This window comes from Cokeromyces recurvatus (assembly GCF_025118155.1).
Source record: "Cokeromyces recurvatus strain NRRL 2243 chromosome Unknown BX663scaffold_12, whole genome shotgun sequence".
Classification (NCBI taxonomy): Eukaryota; Fungi; Mucoromycota; class Mucoromycetes; order Mucorales; family Mucoraceae; genus Cokeromyces; species Cokeromyces recurvatus.
In genome coordinates, this window is record NW_026251398.1 from 215,164 (window position 1) to 233,910 (window position 18,747).

Genomic DNA, 18,747 nt, shown 5'->3' on the forward strand with positions numbered 1-18,747 from the left:
AAAAAAAAAAAAAAGGGGGTAGGGGTTAAGCGTCAGTTAATTGTGCTTGTGAAAGTCTTGCTTCTAAACTACGTAATGCTTCTTCTTTATTCATTAATTCAGCTCTCTTTTCTTGAATTTCACGTTGAACTTTTAATTCAATAGCACGAAGCTGTATAAAAGGTTAAATATTTTTTTACATGATACATAAATCTATTGGTAAATATACCTTTTCTTCTTCTTTTCTTAAATGTTCTTCTTTCAATCGTACACTTTGTCCAGCCATGTCATCAACATTCATAGAAGTATTTCTATAACATAGGATGATAATATTAGAAAAAAAAAAAAGAAAGACGTATGATAATTCTTTTTATTTTATTTATTTACCCATGGTTTCCTCTATTCGCAGTACGACTAAGCTTTTCAGTACGATAGTTTTCGTATAAAATATCATGCGTAATTTCTTTAAGATCCTGTAAATGAGAACTAGAGCAGTGTTCTTTATTAGATAAATAGATAGATAGATGTAGTTCATGCTATACCTTAAAAGGGCAGATCTTAAACGAGCAAAATCAGAATGCTCAGGGTTATCAACTAATAATATACATTGAGATTGCTTATATATACATACATATTTTAGTATGTCTATTTATTGCATACCTTCTACAGCGCCCCATGGGTATTGTCTTCCACGTACAGACCGATTATGGACAGTAATTTCTTCATCACTACCAATAATAGCAAACGGTAAAAGTGTCTATTATAAATGTAATACTTTACATAACTATTTCTCTTTTCTCGCTTTTATATTTATATATATTACTCTTAATTCATTATTTTCTTCAATAGTATCTTCATCATCTTCTTCAACATCATAAGGAAAGTTATAAATACGAATATTATAATGTTCGATATCTTCCATAATCTACATACACACACACACAAAAAAAAAAAATTAGCTTTATATACAAAGAGAAGAAGGAGAATCTCGAAAGATTCACAGAGATATATTTACTCTTCGTTTGAAATCTGAAAGCTCTTGAGGAGTAAGTGAATCAGCACGACCAATAACAGGGATAACATTGACTCGAGGACTCAAGCGTCGCATTAATTCAATATCAATTTCACGTAAACTAAATAGACGAATTGAGTACATTATGTTTGTATGCGTACAATTAAACAAAACAAAATTACGCGTGACCAGTAGGTGAAATGAAATATAAAAGTGCATGAACTCGATTATCACGGAAGCGAGGGTTACGTTTAATTCGAGATTCTTCTGCTAAGATATCATCATATTGAGTTTCTAAATAGCCTACAATCTCCTGAAAACTATGTATATATATATATACAGTATACAATATCAATTTTTTGTTTCTAAATATCATCACTAATATACTATGTATGTACCATTTTTCATTATCAATATTATCACCAAATCCAGGCGTATCAACAATAGTTAGGGAGATTCTATTAGAGTTTTATAGTAGTTAGGAGGATATATTATAAACATACAGTCCTTGCTCTACTCCCCCTATATAAATGTATATAAATGTATATATATATATATTTATATACATTTACATACACATATACATATACATATACATATACATATACATATACATATATATGTATATATATATATATATATATTTGTATTCTATCTCTCTCTCTCTCCCCTTAATACATAATAATTTAATTCTTAAAATTACCTAACACCATCCTCATCTAATTCTGTAAAAGAAAATATATAAACATATACACATATAAATATAATAATATTAGGTAAATCAAAAAAAAAATTGTACATCTTTATCTTTAACATACCCACAGATACTGGTTTGATTGTAATTCCTTCTTCTTTATGCGCTTCCTCTGGATTATCACATATCTTTTTTGATAACACATTTGAATCACATAATGTATTTACAAAAGTAGTACGGCCTGTTCCTGATGCACCTATTTGCAAGAAAAGAAAAAAAATTAGGCTTCTCTTTTTCTTTTCTTTTCTTTTTTTTTTGTAAGCAAGATAACTTACCTACAACCATTAATGTAAACTGGAAACCCTTTTTGACATTTTTTCTTCGTCCTCCTAATCTCTAAAAGAAAGGATAAAGACACTATTTTATTAGTCTCTTTGTTTTGATAGAGATGTATATCTATAATGCATGCTTTTTAACTATGTATTTTTTATTTTTATTTTTACATGTGCCATTCTTGCTTGAAATATTAAAATAAAAAAGTAATAGTAGAGAGAAAGGAGAAAAGAGAAAAGAGAAAAAGAAAAAAAAAAGACACTCTAATTTGAAATATAAATTTTTGCTTTAAGGGGGGGGGCTCAAATTGATAACTTAAGGGTTAATCTCAAGTTGACTTCAGAATATTACTTTTAGTGCATTATGTAATTTCTGCATTTTTTTTTTAAAAAAAAAAAAATCAGGAGTATTAATACAGGTTCTATGTTTTATTTTACATCTTTTGCTTAATCCATTCTCCTCGTTTATATAAGCCTTGTTCCAAACACGCTTCTAACACGATCTTAGCATCTCCTCCATACATTTCCCATAATTCACATGCTGTCAATGCATCCCTCACTGATCGATACGCCTTTAAACATTCATTAATCAAGGCTACTTCAGACGTCCAATCGATGTCGATATCCATTCCCATCCATCGACGTACTCTTGCTAATGCTTCACTATCTTGATATTTCCCACAAAATCGTACAAGTTCTATATACATACTTGTAATCGTTTCTGGCTTTGTATTCGTTGTATAGTGTCGCATATCCTTGAAAAGTGTCATCATGGCTGCAAGTGGTGTCCTTGGCTCATCATCTTCATTTCCTCCTTCTAAACTCCAATAAACATCATCATGACTCCCATTCTTGGTCGTATCATGATGATTCACCGTCGCTAAAGCTTGTATCATCGTCACATAGGTTTCTTCATTCAATACTTGTGAATTCGCTTTCTTCTTGCTTTGATGATCACGTAGTTCGTAATAGATGCTCATGGCTTCATCAACTTGTCCATCGTAGATATAGGATAAGATTAGATATCGATAGACGATAGGATCAGGCGCTGTGTGTCGAAAGGTAGTGTCATAAAGCTTTTGAGCTTGCTGAGATCGTCCCTGATGGGCTAATTGTTTTAATAAAGCATGTGGATCAGTGTGTGTTGTCATTGACATGATCGCTTCTCCATCCTTAGAATCAGGTAAGGTAATAAATGAACGATGATAAATGAATTGCAATGGTCTTATAGAAAAACAGCGAATCAAACATGGACGTTGAACTAAAGAACGAATTAACATAGACATGAGAAAAGAAAAAAAAAAAAAAAGAATTACATACATATTCATTTATAACTTCTTTTAACCCCCCGGAGAATAAGGTATCAAATTCATAGCCCGCGCCTTTCTCTCTTTCTCTCTCTCTCTCTCTTTATATTACAATTTCTTATATGCAAATTTTTTATTAACAATAATAATAATAAAAAAAAAAAAAAACTTCTCTAATTGTTTTCTTCAGGCTTCATAGCAGGGAACAAAAGAACCTCCTTAATATTATTAGAATCAGTCAAGAACATGGTAAGTCTATCAATACCCATACCCCAACCACCTGTGGGGGGTAAACCAAACTCAAGTGCTTGACAGAAGTTTTCATCAATAAGTTGAGCTTCATCATCACCAGCTGCCTTTTGCTTGGCTTGTTCTTCGAATCGATCACGTTGATCAAATGGATCATTCAATTCAGTATAGGCATTACAAACTTCTTTAGTAGCTACGAATAATTCGAAACGTTCACAAAGACCAGCACGATCACGATGCTTCTTAGCAAGAGGAGACATCATTTGAGGATGACCGGTAATGAAAGTAGGTGAAATACAGTTAACTTCCAAATATTCACCAACAAGTTTATCGAGCATACGAGCATTTGTACGAGGTTCAGCACATTCAATACCGTGTTTCTTTAATAAATCAGACAAGAATTGGTTGGTTTCGGCAGTGTGAAGTTGATCTCCAGGAGGGAATTTGCAGTCCAACTTTTCTTCGAGTGTTTGAATCATATCAATACGCTTGAAGGGAGGGGTGAAATCGATATCCATGACAGGACCATCAGGACCTTGAGGATGATATTGAACTTGGTATTTACCAAACAGAGACTTGACCATACCAGATAACAATTCTTCAGTCATATCCATCAAATCGTACATATCAGCATAGGCCATATAAAATTCACAGGTAGTAAATTCAGGATTGTGGGTCATATCGATACCTTCATTACGGAATTGACGACCAATTTCATAAACACGATCAAGACCACCTACAACAAGCATCTTCAAGTAAAGTTCAGGAGCAATACGCATAAACATATCAAGCTTCAAGTCATTGTGATGAGTAATAAAGGGCTTAGCAGTGGCACCTCCAGCAATTGTGTTCATCATGGGTGTTTCAACTTCCAAGAAGTTACGTTGGTCCAAGAAAGAACGAACATAAGTAATGATCTTGGAACGAATTGCAAACTTATCACGTACAAAGTTGTTCATGATCAAATCCAAATAACGTTGACGATAACGTAATTCAATATCCTTGAAACCATAATTGGCTTTAGGTAACATACGAAGACAAGGTGACAAGAGAACAACCTTCTTGGGGAAAATTGAAAGTTCACCACGCTTAGTCTTACCAGGTACACCTACAACACCAACAATATCACCACGACGCAAGAGGTCATGCACTTGAGCATAATCTTCACCTTCATGATCTTGAAGAGAGGCCATGATTTGAATCTTGACTCCCTCACCATGTAAATCATAGAAACGCAATTTAGCGCCAGAAGCACGCTTGTTGTGAATACGACCAGCGACAGAAACAACTTGATCATCAGCACGTTGGCCAGTTTCGATCTTGCTGAACTTTTCAATGAATTCTGGAAGACTTAATTCAACTTGGAATTTGTGAGGATAAGGATTAGGAGTAGGATTCTCACGAAGTTTGTTGATAGCCTTTGAACGTAATTCAAAATATTGCTATAAATATAATGTAGAGAAGGAAGAAAAAAAATTTTTTTTTTCGTTAGATGATGACAAATCTCTCTATTAATTATATTATATTATAGATGTATATATTTACATTGGGGTTCAAATCCTCTTCACCTTCTTCAGCATTCTTGGGCTTAGTAGTTTCCTTGGCAGGAGCAGCAGCAGCCTTAGCAGCCTTAGCAGCTTCCTTAGCACGAAGCTTCTCACGTCTCTTGAATTCACTACAATTAATAGTATTAAGTTACAACTCATTAGTTTAATTATAAGTTATATAGATGCATACGACTTGGAGATCATCTCTCCAGTGACGGGATCCTTTTGAAGGTTCTTTTGATCTACTTGTTCAGACATCAGGTCGTATACTAAGAAAGAATTAAAAAAAAAAAAAAAAAAGGATTTATTAAAACAGGAGAAAAGAAAATTTTTTGTTTAAATTTTTTTTCAATCGGACATTCAATAATTGTTTCTTCTTTGACATATTCAAAAATGATGCCAATATAGTGGTTGCTTGATAAAGGCAATAATAAACTTTTTCTCTTTTTTTTTTTTTTTTTTTTTTAGTTTTACCTCTTTTGCAAAAGATAGATTAAAAACAAGTAATTTCGAGTGAAATAAACAAAAAAAAAGTATTATGAAAAAAAAAATAGCGACTTTAATAGTCATTGAGCAACAACAATAATTTTATAAAGAAATTTTATTTTGATGAAGATAGATAATCTGGAGAAAATTTTGTCAACGAATTATAATCGAGAGATTATTTATGTTGGTTACAGCCGTATTATACCAAATTGTATTACATAATATTATCGAACTTGAATCTAGCTGATTTCGTATTTATTCACCAAAATAAACTACTTTAAATTTGACTCTATAAAAAGTATACAATAGAATAAAGAGATGATTGTTTATCAAATACCATAAGAATAAAGACAGAATAGATTTGATCCAACTTATAAAAGCTTATTTACGTCCTTGAATTCTTTGTTTTGCATAACAAATACTTGTAAAGCTATTGACTTTGGCTTGGCGATGTACTTAGAAAGCACTACAGCAGAAGAGCAAGTTAGAAATTAAAGCAAATTTAGAATACTAAACGAGTTTTTAATTATCACTTTCTTATCCCTTTACAAAATTTAGAATTTTATTTTGATTAGAAGGAAAGCTGCAAAAATTAAAGTAATTGTAATTTTGATAAGAAACCTTATTTTTTTTTCAAAGGTTGTTGTTTGTTCATAATTCTCTATGTTTGGTTCAGTTAAGAAAGCCATATAAGCATTTCTATGTCATATGTGTTTGTATAATGTAGTACTTATAGTGATGATTATGTTACTGCTGTCAATAATATTGAGTACCTAGTTACAAATTACCAGTGCTGGAGTCGTTTTTAGATTATGCATCAATCATCAGTGTATTTTAATTAAAAATACAATATATTACATATTGACCTCCTTTGTAGTTTCTGTGATCGAAATACTATTGCAAGTTCTTTGGAAAGGGTAAGAGATGCTCTCATTTCTGCCTTTCCTAATTTTGATTTCAATTATTTTGTTAAGTCTACATAATCACCTTATTAAGCAGGCATCACTTACTCTTAAAAGACTAGATAAACACCTTGCTCCTAGAGCGCCCGAGACAAACGCTCCAACTTTGTAGAGAAAACATATATTAGTATAGAAAGCAGGTCAGGAAGCAGCAATGAATTAATATAAGAATTGCGTTTTTTTTTTTTTTTTTTTTTTTTTTTTTTTTTTTTTTTAATGAGACCAAATTTAATCTTGTATATAAAAAGAAAACTTGATTAGCCAGAATGAGGATTGCTTGCTAAAATAGTTGTTGACTCTTTGAACAGGAGTATTATCGACTCCATTAGCAAAAACATAAGGGAGGGGAGGGAAATTGATAATTTGATCAAATTCAAATAAAAAGAGTATAACTTCAAATAAGAAGAGAAAGAGTGAAAATAGCAATACAGTTTGGTACTAAAGTAAATACTAGAATTAGTAAACAACAAGGAATGTATTGTCTTTGGTTTGTAAGCGATGTTATGGACACTTTAAATATTTGTGTAATGGTTACCTGATACTTTGTTAAGGATAATACTATCATTCATGCATGTTCTGGTATAAGAAAAATGGGATTTACAAATGTTACGTATTATTATATAATATTAAAAAAAAAAACGTGCATACAACTCCTATTTTTATGGTTGCCATGGAAACCACTCTGTACAACGGTTCATACGCAGTCCAAAACTTGTATTTGTATATCATATTATTGTCTTACACATTTTATCAAAGTATACACAAATGCTTTTTGTTTTGTATATAAACTCTAACTTTTATAATCATTTCCTTCCCTTTTTTATTCATACTTAAAAACCCACCAAAAAAAAAAATGACTAAATCAAAATCAACAAAAAGACAATCTTTAAGAAGTCTAACTCAGAATTTGACTATGCTCAACAAGAATAAGGTATAAAATCAATATGGAGAAGAAATAGCATATATATGCATATATATATATATAATATGGTTCTAAATATTTTATCCTTATTAGAGTGGCAGGTTGCTTAAGACACAAGATCAAGTAATTTTAAAACCATCTAAAAAGCTTGGAACGCGTAGTTATACTAGTATATACCTTTCAAAACATATACGTAAAGGACGTATAATAAAAATAAAAGGTTTCAAAAAACATCTTGTATGTATGAAAACACATCTATAATTAACATATATATATAAAGAACTAACCACTTTATTTGTATGGTTATAGGATAGTACAATCTATTTAATTTCTCGTGAAGGGTATGAAGATGATAGCTGGGAAAGTGAAGCAATGATTGAAGACCTTGATATCTTACATAAGTATCAACAGAAAGTGTTTACTGAATCCGGTTATATTGTCAATGAGAAACAATCTAATATGAATATTATCCAAAATGAAAGACCCTCTCGTCTATCCAAGATCCGTGCTATTATGGCAATAAAGCAAGCTGTTCTTATTGATAGTGATGAAGACGATACTGATAATGAAAATAAAAAAAAGTTGAATAAAAATGATAAGAGCAAACGATCTGGAAGAAAAACCAAGGCCCAAATCCTTTTGGAAGATCAATATTCACAACGATTGAAGAGAAAGAATGTTAGGAGTCAGATAGATGGAGAGGCTCTTATGGACTCACTAACATATATCAAAGGAAACAATTGTTGTTTATTATGTTCGACTAATTCTTATCGCGGATACCTTGAGACTGGTTCGTATGATGAATTCAAATATATGCTTGAAAGTTATGAAAAATACCCTTCCTATACTCATGAAGATAAAACCAATGGTCTTGATTTAATTGAATATTCGTTTATTCTCAAAAAGTTTGAATTTGCTGAACTTGCCGCTAAGATCAGTTCAGATAAGACATTCAATAAACGGCCCAATGTTCCTAAAAAATATTTAACTTACGATGATAACACAGGCCATAATTATGGAGTAGGTACTTATTCAAAGCGTGCTTTTAGGTAATTCATTTTGCAATATTATTTATTATTAATCAGCATAATGTCTAATAATATACATTTATATACTAGACAAGTACAAGAATCAAGAGGAAACCGTCTTGGAAACTCTGCTTTTTATAAAGACAGAATGAACAAGACATCCATGAATTTAGAAGATAGCATAAAGAATTGCGAAATCCGTCCATTTATACATTATATAACAAGAGATGTATTTAAGGATGTTGATGTTATTGAGAATTTCTTAGTCCGTATACAAAATCCTTCCTTATCAGTTTATTTTGCTATTATATCAGGAAATCGCATATTAGCTCATATGTTGATTGAAGAAGCAAACAAAGTTGAAGGAAGAACTACATTTAATCATCTTCATCACGAAGTTCTTAAGGTAATGTTGAATTTTTAGATTTAAAAGTAAAAAAAAAAAAAAAAAAAAAAAAAAAAATCTCATTTTTCTTCCCTTTTATTATTATTTTTCAAAAATATTGTTCATAGTTTGATGCTACTCAACCTCTATCAAACTACAGGAAAACACAAATATTAAAATCTGCATTTGATGCTTGCAATGTGACACCTTATCACTGCTCTGCTATCCATTCATCTACAACTTATCTTGCAGAGTTTTATGAAGCACTTGATACTGCTGAGAGATTACAAACAGATTTGTATGGCAGAACCGTTGCCTTTTATGCTGCTGTAAGTGAGACAACTGCCTGTCTGGAATACCTTCTGTCAAAAAACTTTAATATGATTGTTTACGATAAATACAAATTAACTCCACTCATTCAGGCAGCTCGCTTTGGTAGAAGCCATAACGTTGAGTTTCTAATTAAACATATGAAAGGTGATGATAAGAGTATAGACGAGGTCTCTTCTTCCATTTATACATCTACCGCAGTTAAAAACAGAAGAACAGCCTTACATTATGCTGCCTTTTTTGGTCACGCTGATACTTGTAAAGTATTGATTGAATATAATGCGCCTGTGGATATTATTGAAAACCTTGATAAACAAACACCTTTACATTTTGCAGTAAGGAATGGTCACTATGATTGTGTACAGATACTGATTGAGGAAGGCAATGCTAATCCAGAAAAGGTAGACAAGTATTTAAGAACACCATTGCATTTAGCATGCATCTTTGGTCATTTACAGATTGCATATTACCTTTTATCCCTTGGCGTAGATGCAAATTCAACAGATAGTTCTGGTAACTCACCTACTCATTATGCTGCTGCATTTGGTTATCAAAAAATATTGAAACTTCTTATTTATTATGGATTGGCAAACCCAAATACGAGCAATTTATGGAGGAGTACTCCTTGCTCAATTGCAAGCATGAAGGGACATTTAGGCATTATTAAATACTTGCTTACATTGCCTGATAATCCAATCAATGTCAACTTTAAAGATCAAGATGGCTATATTATGTTACAATATGCTATTAGCGAGCCAGTAAACTCTGAATTGGATATAGCAGCCAATTTAAATAAAATCAAATTACTGATATCTATGAAGTCAAATGTCAACAGTAGTGATATTGAAGGTATGTGTAAAAAAAAAAAAAAAGGCTTTTTCTAATGCAATATATATATATATATATATTATTATTATTATTATTATTGTTATTGTTATTGTTATTGTTATTGTTATTGTTATTGTTATTGTTATTGTTATTGTTATTGTTATTTGAACAATCTATAGGTTATACTTCTATGCATATATTAGCTCAAAATAATTCGTTTTGTTGCTTATATCCCAAAAATTGGAGTACATTTTATCCTCAGAAACAAATAGGCTATTTTGGTTTTAAACCACAAAATCAACTAAAAAGAGTAATGGATGATATGGAAGGGATTGAGTATATTTTAAAGATTGCCAGAATACTAATTGAAGCAGGATCTGACTTAACCATTCAAAACCTTGAGAAGGAGACACCTTTATCTACGGCAATGAAGCATCATAATCACTTTTTAGTAGCATTACTAATTGATGCTGGTGCAAAGTTTTGGGAAGACACATATGATAAGGGGAACAATTTTTTTCATTACTTTGGTAAATTGGCTGCGTATGCAAACTCTTTTCAACCACATTGTGAAGAAGATGCTATTAGACAAGAGAGATTTGTAAATGTTGCAAAAATGATATGGAATACTGTTGAGGCTAAATGGATGCCAGATATACGTTTGATAAATGCTGTAAGTTTTTATTTTTTGTTTTGCTTTGTTTTTTTTTCCTCCTTATTAATATATACAAATATATATATACATATATCTAAAATATTATTTGAAATTAGATAAACGCATTTAATCATGAAGGATATACTCCTATATTATATAGTGTTCATCAGGCGGTTTATAAACAGAAACAAGCAATGATACGTGAGAAACAACTCATCTATGCTTCAGTTCCTAATAAATCTTATGGCTTTTCTGGATGTTCAGATGATAGATGGTATCCAAGTGAAAAATTTAATGCTTACAAGGAACGACCTATTCAAGTTACTTTGATGTTTGATTTTTCCATTTTTGTAAGTGTATATGAATTACATATAATGTATATATATATATATTATTGTACTTAAAGGATTGTATATATAAATCAATAGATTCAACTGATGAAGAGCATAATCATAGTTGCTAAACCAAATTTAAATGCTACTATAAAACTTCCGAAAGATTACAAGAATAATATTTCTACTACAAAGAAAAAAGATTATCCAAGGTTCACAGGATTTTCAGCTCTTCATTTAGGTATATTATTTACTAAAATAAGCCAATAAGCTCTATTATTTAACCTTTTATTTTATTTTATTTTTTTTAAAAAAAAAAAAAAGCTTGCAAGACACAAAATGTTGATTTAATAAGGTTTCTACTACAATATGGAGCAAACGCTAATTCTAGAATAGATATTGAAGGATGGTTAGATGATACTCCCATCATGGTAGCTTATCACCGAAAAGAAGATCTTCTTCAGGAACAACCTAATAACAAAACTGAAACTATAGAACTCATAAAGAAAACCTTTACTATCATCAAACCTGATTTTAAGCTTTCATTATATCAAACAATTCAAACTCTTATAGAGTTTAATGCATATCCATATATTACAAATGCTTCCGGAGATTCTGCATTATTTAGGGCTTCAGTTAATATGGATGTAGAAAATCTTCAACTGATGTGTAGCAGGATGAGGAATACGATGAACGGCAATGAATATGATAATACCAACACTAAAAACAAAATGAACCAAACAGTGCTTATGACCGCTATCAACTCTATCCAATCGTTTGATAAAGCTAAAGAACATATTTATATTTCAATCATAAACTGTCTTTTGCAAATTAAAGCTGATCCCAATTTTAAATACAAAGATAGTGATACAATTTTGATGAAGGCGATCAAGATACCTTATCCTTCTCTAGTAAGAACGCTACTTGAAAATTCCAGAATCCATATTGATCATAACTATCAAAATAAAAGTAAGTATTTATATATTATTAAGTTATTATTTATTTCTTATTTACTTGCCTTTTATATATATATATATATATATTTTCCCCCTCTCCTCCTCCACTATCAATAATAGAACATGAAACTGCCTTGTTAATCGCTTGCAAGTTAAATGAGGTGGATATAATTAATATTTATTTAGATTATCTACATAACCTGAAGGAAGACGTATCATTTAATGTAAATCACTTTGATGATGCTGGATGCTCCCCTCTCTCATATGTTTGTAGAAATGGAAATAAAAATGCAGCTCAACTACTTTTAAACCTGGGTGCTGATCCTAATTTTTGCAAGGTTCAATCTATTCCCCTCATAGAGGCAATCAAAAGTGGCCATCTTGATCTAGTCAAGGTTTTATTAGAAAGAGGTGCCATCGTAATAGATCAGAGCGATATAAATGGAAACTCACCTTTACATCATGCTGTCTTGGTTCAGAAGCATCGCATGACAGATCTTCTGCTAGAGTATAATGCTGACTTTAAAGCTGTTAATCATAAAAATCAAACACCACTTCATTTGGCTATTGAAATGACTAAAAGGCAGACAAATCGTTCTTTCCGAGTAGAACGAAGCTTGATTCAAATGGGTGCTGATGCAAACGTACTTGATTATTTAGGTAAATAGGTGCTTAATTAGAGGAAAATACATAATAGAAAAGAAAGAGGAGGGGGAAATAAACTAATTCTTTTTTTTTTATCATTCATTAGGTCGCACACCACTTCATTATATATTTGTCAATAACCAGACAATTCCACTTATACAAAATAACTTGATTATTTCAAAGAAAGTTAATCAAATGATCAAAGAAATACAAGAGCAAAAGGAAAAGGAGAGTATTCTAAATGACTATATCAATCAATTTGACCTTGTTGACGATGAAACTAGCTCAATAGGTCAAATTAATGAATGGATGAAGAATGCAAAAATGACTCAAATTCATCAAGAATATAAAGCAAAAAAGGCGTTAGAGATTAAGGACGATGAAACAATCTTCGTATCTGATGAAGAAAAAGCCAGTTTAAACAAATATCTTGATTGTGAATGGGAAACAGAATTAGATATTCCTGAACGCTCTGATCCAATAGATATACTGAAATATCTTTCTGGTTGTAAAGCAATCAAGTTTGATATTCAAGATGAATTTGGAAGAACTCCATTGCATTATGCTGCATGTATTGGTGCTTTTAGCTGCTCAACATTTTTGATAGAGAAAAAAGTTGATATTAACACCTTTGATTTAGACAATGTAAGATTTTCCCCCTTTCTCTCTGTTTAATATAAATAATTATACTAACAATGATATTTAAAAAAAAAAAGAATGGTTCATTTCAGCTTGCACTACGAAATAATCATATAGACTACTCGGTTATGTTATGTAATTATGGAGCTGATATTAATAGCAAAATTACTTTAAAAGACGGCAAAAGAATTTCGACTTTTGATTTTAGTTTATCAATGAATTTAATCAATATTTCTTACTTAATATTAGATAAAAGCTTGTCCCTTCTTGGTAAGATTGGAAATATAACATTATTAACATTCATGTAGACTTATTGATTTCATTCCTTTTTTTTTTTAATGAAGAATATATTAGAGATGCATTGAAAAATGGTAATATACACTTGCTATGATATAGTTATTATGTACTTACATGACATATTTATTAATGTGTGTTCTCCCCCCTTTTTTTGTTTCTTTATCCATAGGTAAATTCCATATGGTCGAAGTTCTGTTGTATTCAGTAGACACATATGCACTTTCAAAAACATTAAGTGATGAAGAACAAAACATGTGGCATATCTTGGCTAGTTTTAAACCATTTGATAGGTAATATTAGAAGAAGAAGAAGAAATAAATAAATAAATTATAACTCTCATAGTTACCATTGTATTTTAAATTATATAGTGAAATATGGCACGACTATCTTGACAATTTTATATCAAAAATTGCACTTATAAACCTTGGCCTCGATAGGGACAAGTATGGTAGAACACCTTTACACTATGCATCCAAGTATGGACAATATCGATTGCTTCAATATTTAGTCGAAAATTTCCACATTGTTTTAAATATCATTGATGAAGATGGAAAATCTGAACTTGATTACGCAGTTGAATCATGTGAAATACAATGTGTTGAGGTATATATATATATATAAAGATAAAATAAATAAACCTACATGAACTTATTTCTTTCTTTCTTTATGAATACAAGATACTTTTGCACAAAGGCTGTCACGTAAACAAGCCAACTCATATATCAAAACATAAATCTGTACTCCTAGTTGCTGTAGAAAAGTCTCAATATGAAATTGCAAATTTACTTTTACAGAATGGAGCTCTAACAGATGACAATGATAGTGTTAATGGATGGTCTAACTCAGTCATGATAGCATGTTTGAAAAAGGACTTAAAAATGCTACAAATTCTTATAAATTATAATGTTGACCTAAATAGACCTAGCCCCATTGAACGAACAGATAAAGCTGGAAATACATATAAAGTAGTTACCTATCCTCTTATCGTTGCTTCTTCAAAATTATGTGCTACATTCTTGGAGGTAATTAGCATTTATATTAATATATCGTGAAACGTTTCTTGTCTTTATATATGAACATATGCATTTAAATACATATATATGTATATACATATGTGTGTATATCTATTTTATAGGTATTGCTGAAGGCAGGTGCAAATCCAAATGTATATGAACCTGAAACTGAAACTGAAAAAGGAATGTCTTGCTTCATGTATAATGTTGCGTTAAACTCTATTGAAAACCAACAGGTAATACAATCATTTTTAACAGATAAAGTCTTTCTTTTTAATGTATTTATTCCTTTTTTAATTTATATATGTGTATGTTATTATAGATGCTATTAAAATATAATATCAATTTGGATCTTGTAGATCCGTATTCTATGCGTACACTGTTTTATGAATTCTTTTTTGAAAATATGAGCCCTAATCAATGCCTGCCAAATAATATCAATAGAACTGAAAGACTTGTTTTTCATGACTCCATATATCAGGAAATGCTTAAATCATGCAAACCCAATGTAAATACGATTGATCCTATAACGGGAATGACTCCATTAGAACTTGCTATTATTAAGAGAAATATATTTCTTGTCAAGGTACATTTGTTTTTGTTTATTTTTTTTTTTAAAAAAAAAAATAATAATGGTTAAAATTATTTATGCTTATTTCTTCCTTTTTTTTTAATTTTTTTTTTTATAGCATCTGATTTCATTAGGAGCAAGTCCAAATATTGAAAGCTGCTGCAATTACTCTAATGATATTTCGACACAACGTATCATGAATCCTTCACGGAAAAAGCTACCAGCATTTTTACATGCTATTATGCAATCGAATTTGGAAATTTTAACAAGCGTTTGTGAAGCGTCTACAGAAGAAATCAACTGGATGTGGCACGATGATGAAGGCAACACTATATTTTCATATATGATTGGAATAGTCAGTGGATATTCCAATTTAAAAAAACCTACTCTAAACTATATAGCATCTCAAATGGGAAATGAAATATTCAACTATCTATTACAGACGCCGAATAATCATGGTATAACAGAGATACTATATTCAAAATGTATATTAACTTCTTCTCTCTCTTTCGTTTTCTTTTCTTTTCTTTTTTTTTTCTATTAGGAATTTCTCCTATTTTATATGCTTATCATTATCATCAGAAAAGTCAAGTTCCTTTCAATTATAGCACGCTATTATCACTTTCAGATCCTTCTTTTGAAAATTTTGCTGTTGAGAATTATAATGCAGAAAAATTCATTCACTCTGAACAAAATTTATCCAAAGATATAGATATAAACTACATTTCAGCATCAAACGTAGAGAAGGATGCTCAAATTGAACGGAAAAGACTTCAACAATTAAAGAACATTGAACAAAACAAAAAGAGAGACTCTTTAAATAATGATACAGTAGATGACGCTTTAAGGGTAGACCCTTATTCCAAATTAGACAAAGTAGGTTATATCATTGTAGATGAGCATCAGGTTCCCTATGATATTATGCTTATGAAAGTAGAATTACAAAGTTGGGGATGTTATACAGACACTTCGTAAATATAATTTGACTATATTCTAGTTGTACGTTTGAACTAATTCTTCTTTTTTTTTTTTTGCTTTCCTTTCCTTTTCTTTTTCCCTTTTTTTTTTTTTTTTTTTTTTGTTAGTTTCTATAAGCTCAGTATTATCTACAATAAAATACTAGATATTTATATCTTGTGGACTCGATGGGGGCCCTTTGGAAAAGAAGGACAACATCAAAAGACACCATTTTTGACTAAAGAGTCGGCTATTGAAGAATTTAAATTGATATTCAAGTCAAAGACTAGAAATAGTTGGGACCATCATCGCAGTTCATTTGTAGCTAAACCTGGACGTTATGAAATTATGCAAAAATCGAATCATCCCAAGGATATTATTATTGAAGACTTTGATTTCCTCAAATCATCCAATGTCGTGCCTACTAAACTACCCTCTGACCTGTTTCATCTTTTAAAACTTATCTGCAACTATCATTATTTGTCACGAGTTTATATGGATACTAACATTGATATGCCACTTGGGCAAATTCCTTCAAGTCAAATTGAAGAAGCACGAAAAATTTTAAGCGACACGCTTGAAATGATTCAAGTATACAATGAGTTACGAAAGTGTTATTCAGATAAATCAAAAATTATGGAATCGAAAGGTAAAGAAAAATTATACATGAAGAAAAAAAAAAAATCTCATTTTTTGAAATTAAATGTCTCACAAAAAAAAAGTTTATCAATACAAGATTGCCCAGAAATGCGTAGAATACTCTCGTATTTTACCTCAAAGTGTAGACTCAAACCAGCCGATTAGGTCCCTGTATAATAACGAGCTTATTCTATCAGAAATATCCAAGGTCGATGATTTAAATTATATTGGGTTTGCAGCTAATATCATTCTTGCAGCAAAGCACAATATGAATATCATGCATCCTTTAGATTATGCATATCGTGCACTCAATTGCTCTTTAAGGTCTATATCATCTAATAGAAATCTCTCAGAATATCAATTGGTCAAAAGCTATATGGAGTCAACGGCAAATGAAAGTTATGAACTGGTTCATTTATTTGCTATACAACATCATCATAGACAAGAAGAAGAAGAAGAAGAAAAGTTAATACCTTTTCGCCGTTATGAAAATTCACCTCATCGTAAACTTTTATGGCATGGGTCTCGTGTAGGTAACTTTATGGGAATACTAAAACAAGGACTAAGATCAACACCAGCCATCTCAAGCTTTACAGTAAGAACAAAAAAAAAAAAAAAAAAAAAAAAAAAAAAAAAAAAAAAAAAAAAAACGAAAAAATTATGATATTTATAATTATAAAGGGTTCATTATTAGGGAATGGTGTTTATTTTGCAGACACATTTTCCAAGTCTATAAAATATGCTAAAGAAAATTATGATGATAAGCTATCTGGATATATGATTCTTTTATTATGTGAAGTTTCCTTTGATGATCAAGTAAATCAAATAGATCCTCTACAACTTGAAACAAGAAAAGGTCAAGGAAAATATATTCCAGATCCTGAAAATGAACTCTATGATAAAGATGGGGTAAATTAATTAATACTGTTATGAATAAAAGAGATTTACTAAAAAAAAAAATTCAAATAAATAGGTTAGTATACCCATAGGCCCATGTATTCCATTTGCAGCAAGCAACAGTATTGCACCTAATGACGATCATCATCCTCATCTATTACACTATAACGAATATTGTATATTGAATACAGATCGCATTAAGCCTCGATATCTTTTGATTGTCAAAGATTCAAACTGTTGTTATTTATGTTCCAAGGCAGCTATAGGAAAACCTCTTTTTCAACATGATTTGTCAAGCTACGACTATCATGATTTCAATATGTATGAAGCAGAAATCATCAAGGCCTCGTTGACTAATAATCTGAATAAGTCACCTCAAGAGATTTTTAATGAAAATATAAGTCATTTTTATAAAGAAGAATTATATAGTAAGTCTCTCCTTTTTTCTTGGAAATGGGTTCAAAGTATACAATTCAACTAACTTTATACTACTTTAGAGAAACATTGGGATATCCCTATTGAATTACATAGGGAAAGCAAGATATGCAATGATTGCGCACATAAAGTTGCATCCATCATATTAGAAGATTATTTTAAAAATAATTCACACTATGTCTTAAGTAAGTACACACACATACACTCTCTCTCTTTCTCCCTAATATATACCTAATTTTATATATAAATAGACTACCTTCATAAGAAGCCAGCATGTAAATATGGTAAAGAATGTCGTAAACAACATGATATTAGTCATGCAAAGGCGTACAAGCATTGGTTCCTAGATAATATGACAAACAAAAAAAGTGTATCCTTCATTTCAGAAGAATTGGATGACATGGACATTGATGATAGTATGCAATTTTAAAGATAATATATGAATAATAAACTATGTTAAATATAAATTTACAAGAATAACTTGGTTTATAATATATGAGATATGCTTATAATATATGTATGGATAAGCTACATTATTTGTATATGTTAGCTATATTTTGTAAAGTCTTTCTTTAGAGTCCCCCCCTTTTTTTTTCTTTAAATGAGGAAAGGCTACTTTAATCTATGACTTAAACTCTCAAATAGACGCA

The 18,747-nt window shown here is 30.5% G+C and overlaps 4 protein-coding genes across 4 annotated transcripts; 1 reads left to right on the forward strand and 3 right to left on the reverse strand.

The window, feature by feature from the left end:
• Positions 1–25: 25 nt before the first annotated feature.
• On the reverse strand, positions 26–2,313 carry BX663DRAFT_472467 (Septin-domain-containing protein; the record flags this gene model as incomplete). The annotated part of the gene is made up of 13 exons (XM_051524176.1): positions 2,189–2,313; positions 2,021–2,081; positions 1,810–1,941; positions 1,695–1,716; positions 1,390–1,449; positions 1,174–1,311; positions 995–1,112; positions 803–904; positions 640–736; positions 522–573; positions 367–465; positions 209–290; positions 26–151 (listed from the first exon to the last, which is right to left on the reverse strand). Exons 1-13 carry the CDS (start codon positions 2,195–2,197, stop codon positions 26–28), a joined length of 1,098 nt encoding a protein of 365 aa, XP_051382889.1. The 5' UTR covers positions 2,198–2,313.
• A 66-nt stretch (positions 2,314–2,379) lies between these two features.
• BX663DRAFT_508812 (uncharacterized protein) lies at positions 2,380–3,320 on the reverse strand. Its single transcript, XM_051527542.1, has one exon. The coding sequence runs from the start codon at positions 3,301–3,303 to the stop codon at positions 2,452–2,454; it is 852 nt and encodes a 283-aa protein (XP_051382890.1). The 5' UTR covers positions 3,304–3,320; the 3' UTR covers positions 2,380–2,451.
• A 121-nt stretch (positions 3,321–3,441) lies between these two features.
• BX663DRAFT_508814 (lysyl-tRNA synthetase) lies at positions 3,442–5,653 on the reverse strand. The gene is made up of 4 exons (XM_051527543.1): positions 5,595–5,653; positions 5,311–5,389; positions 5,119–5,248; positions 3,442–5,015 (listed from the first exon to the last, which is right to left on the reverse strand). The coding sequence occupies exons 2-4, from the start codon at positions 5,376–5,378 to the stop codon at positions 3,498–3,500; spliced, it is 1,716 nt and encodes a 571-aa protein (XP_051382891.1). The 5' UTR covers positions 5,379–5,389; positions 5,595–5,653; the 3' UTR covers positions 3,442–3,497.
• A 2,296-nt stretch (positions 5,654–7,949) lies between these two features.
• BX663DRAFT_434316 (ankyrin repeat-containing domain protein) lies at positions 7,950–18,332 on the forward strand (the record flags this gene model as incomplete). The annotated part of the gene is made up of 23 exons (XM_051523059.1): positions 7,950–8,539; positions 8,609–8,924; positions 9,032–10,082; positions 10,391–10,734; positions 10,833–11,066; positions 11,145–11,289; positions 11,373–12,017; positions 12,125–12,664; positions 12,756–13,294; positions 13,366–13,558; positions 13,633–13,659; positions 13,755–13,875; positions 13,954–14,188; positions 14,263–14,607; positions 14,721–14,834; positions 14,921–15,184; positions 15,288–15,627; positions 15,714–16,140; positions 16,255–16,775; positions 16,849–17,360; positions 17,447–17,674; positions 17,739–18,090; positions 18,160–18,332. The coding sequence occupies 23 exons, from the start codon at positions 7,950–7,952 to the stop codon at positions 18,330–18,332; spliced, it is 8,256 nt and encodes a 2,751-aa protein (XP_051382892.1).
• Between the last annotated feature and the right edge of the window lie 415 nt (positions 18,333–18,747).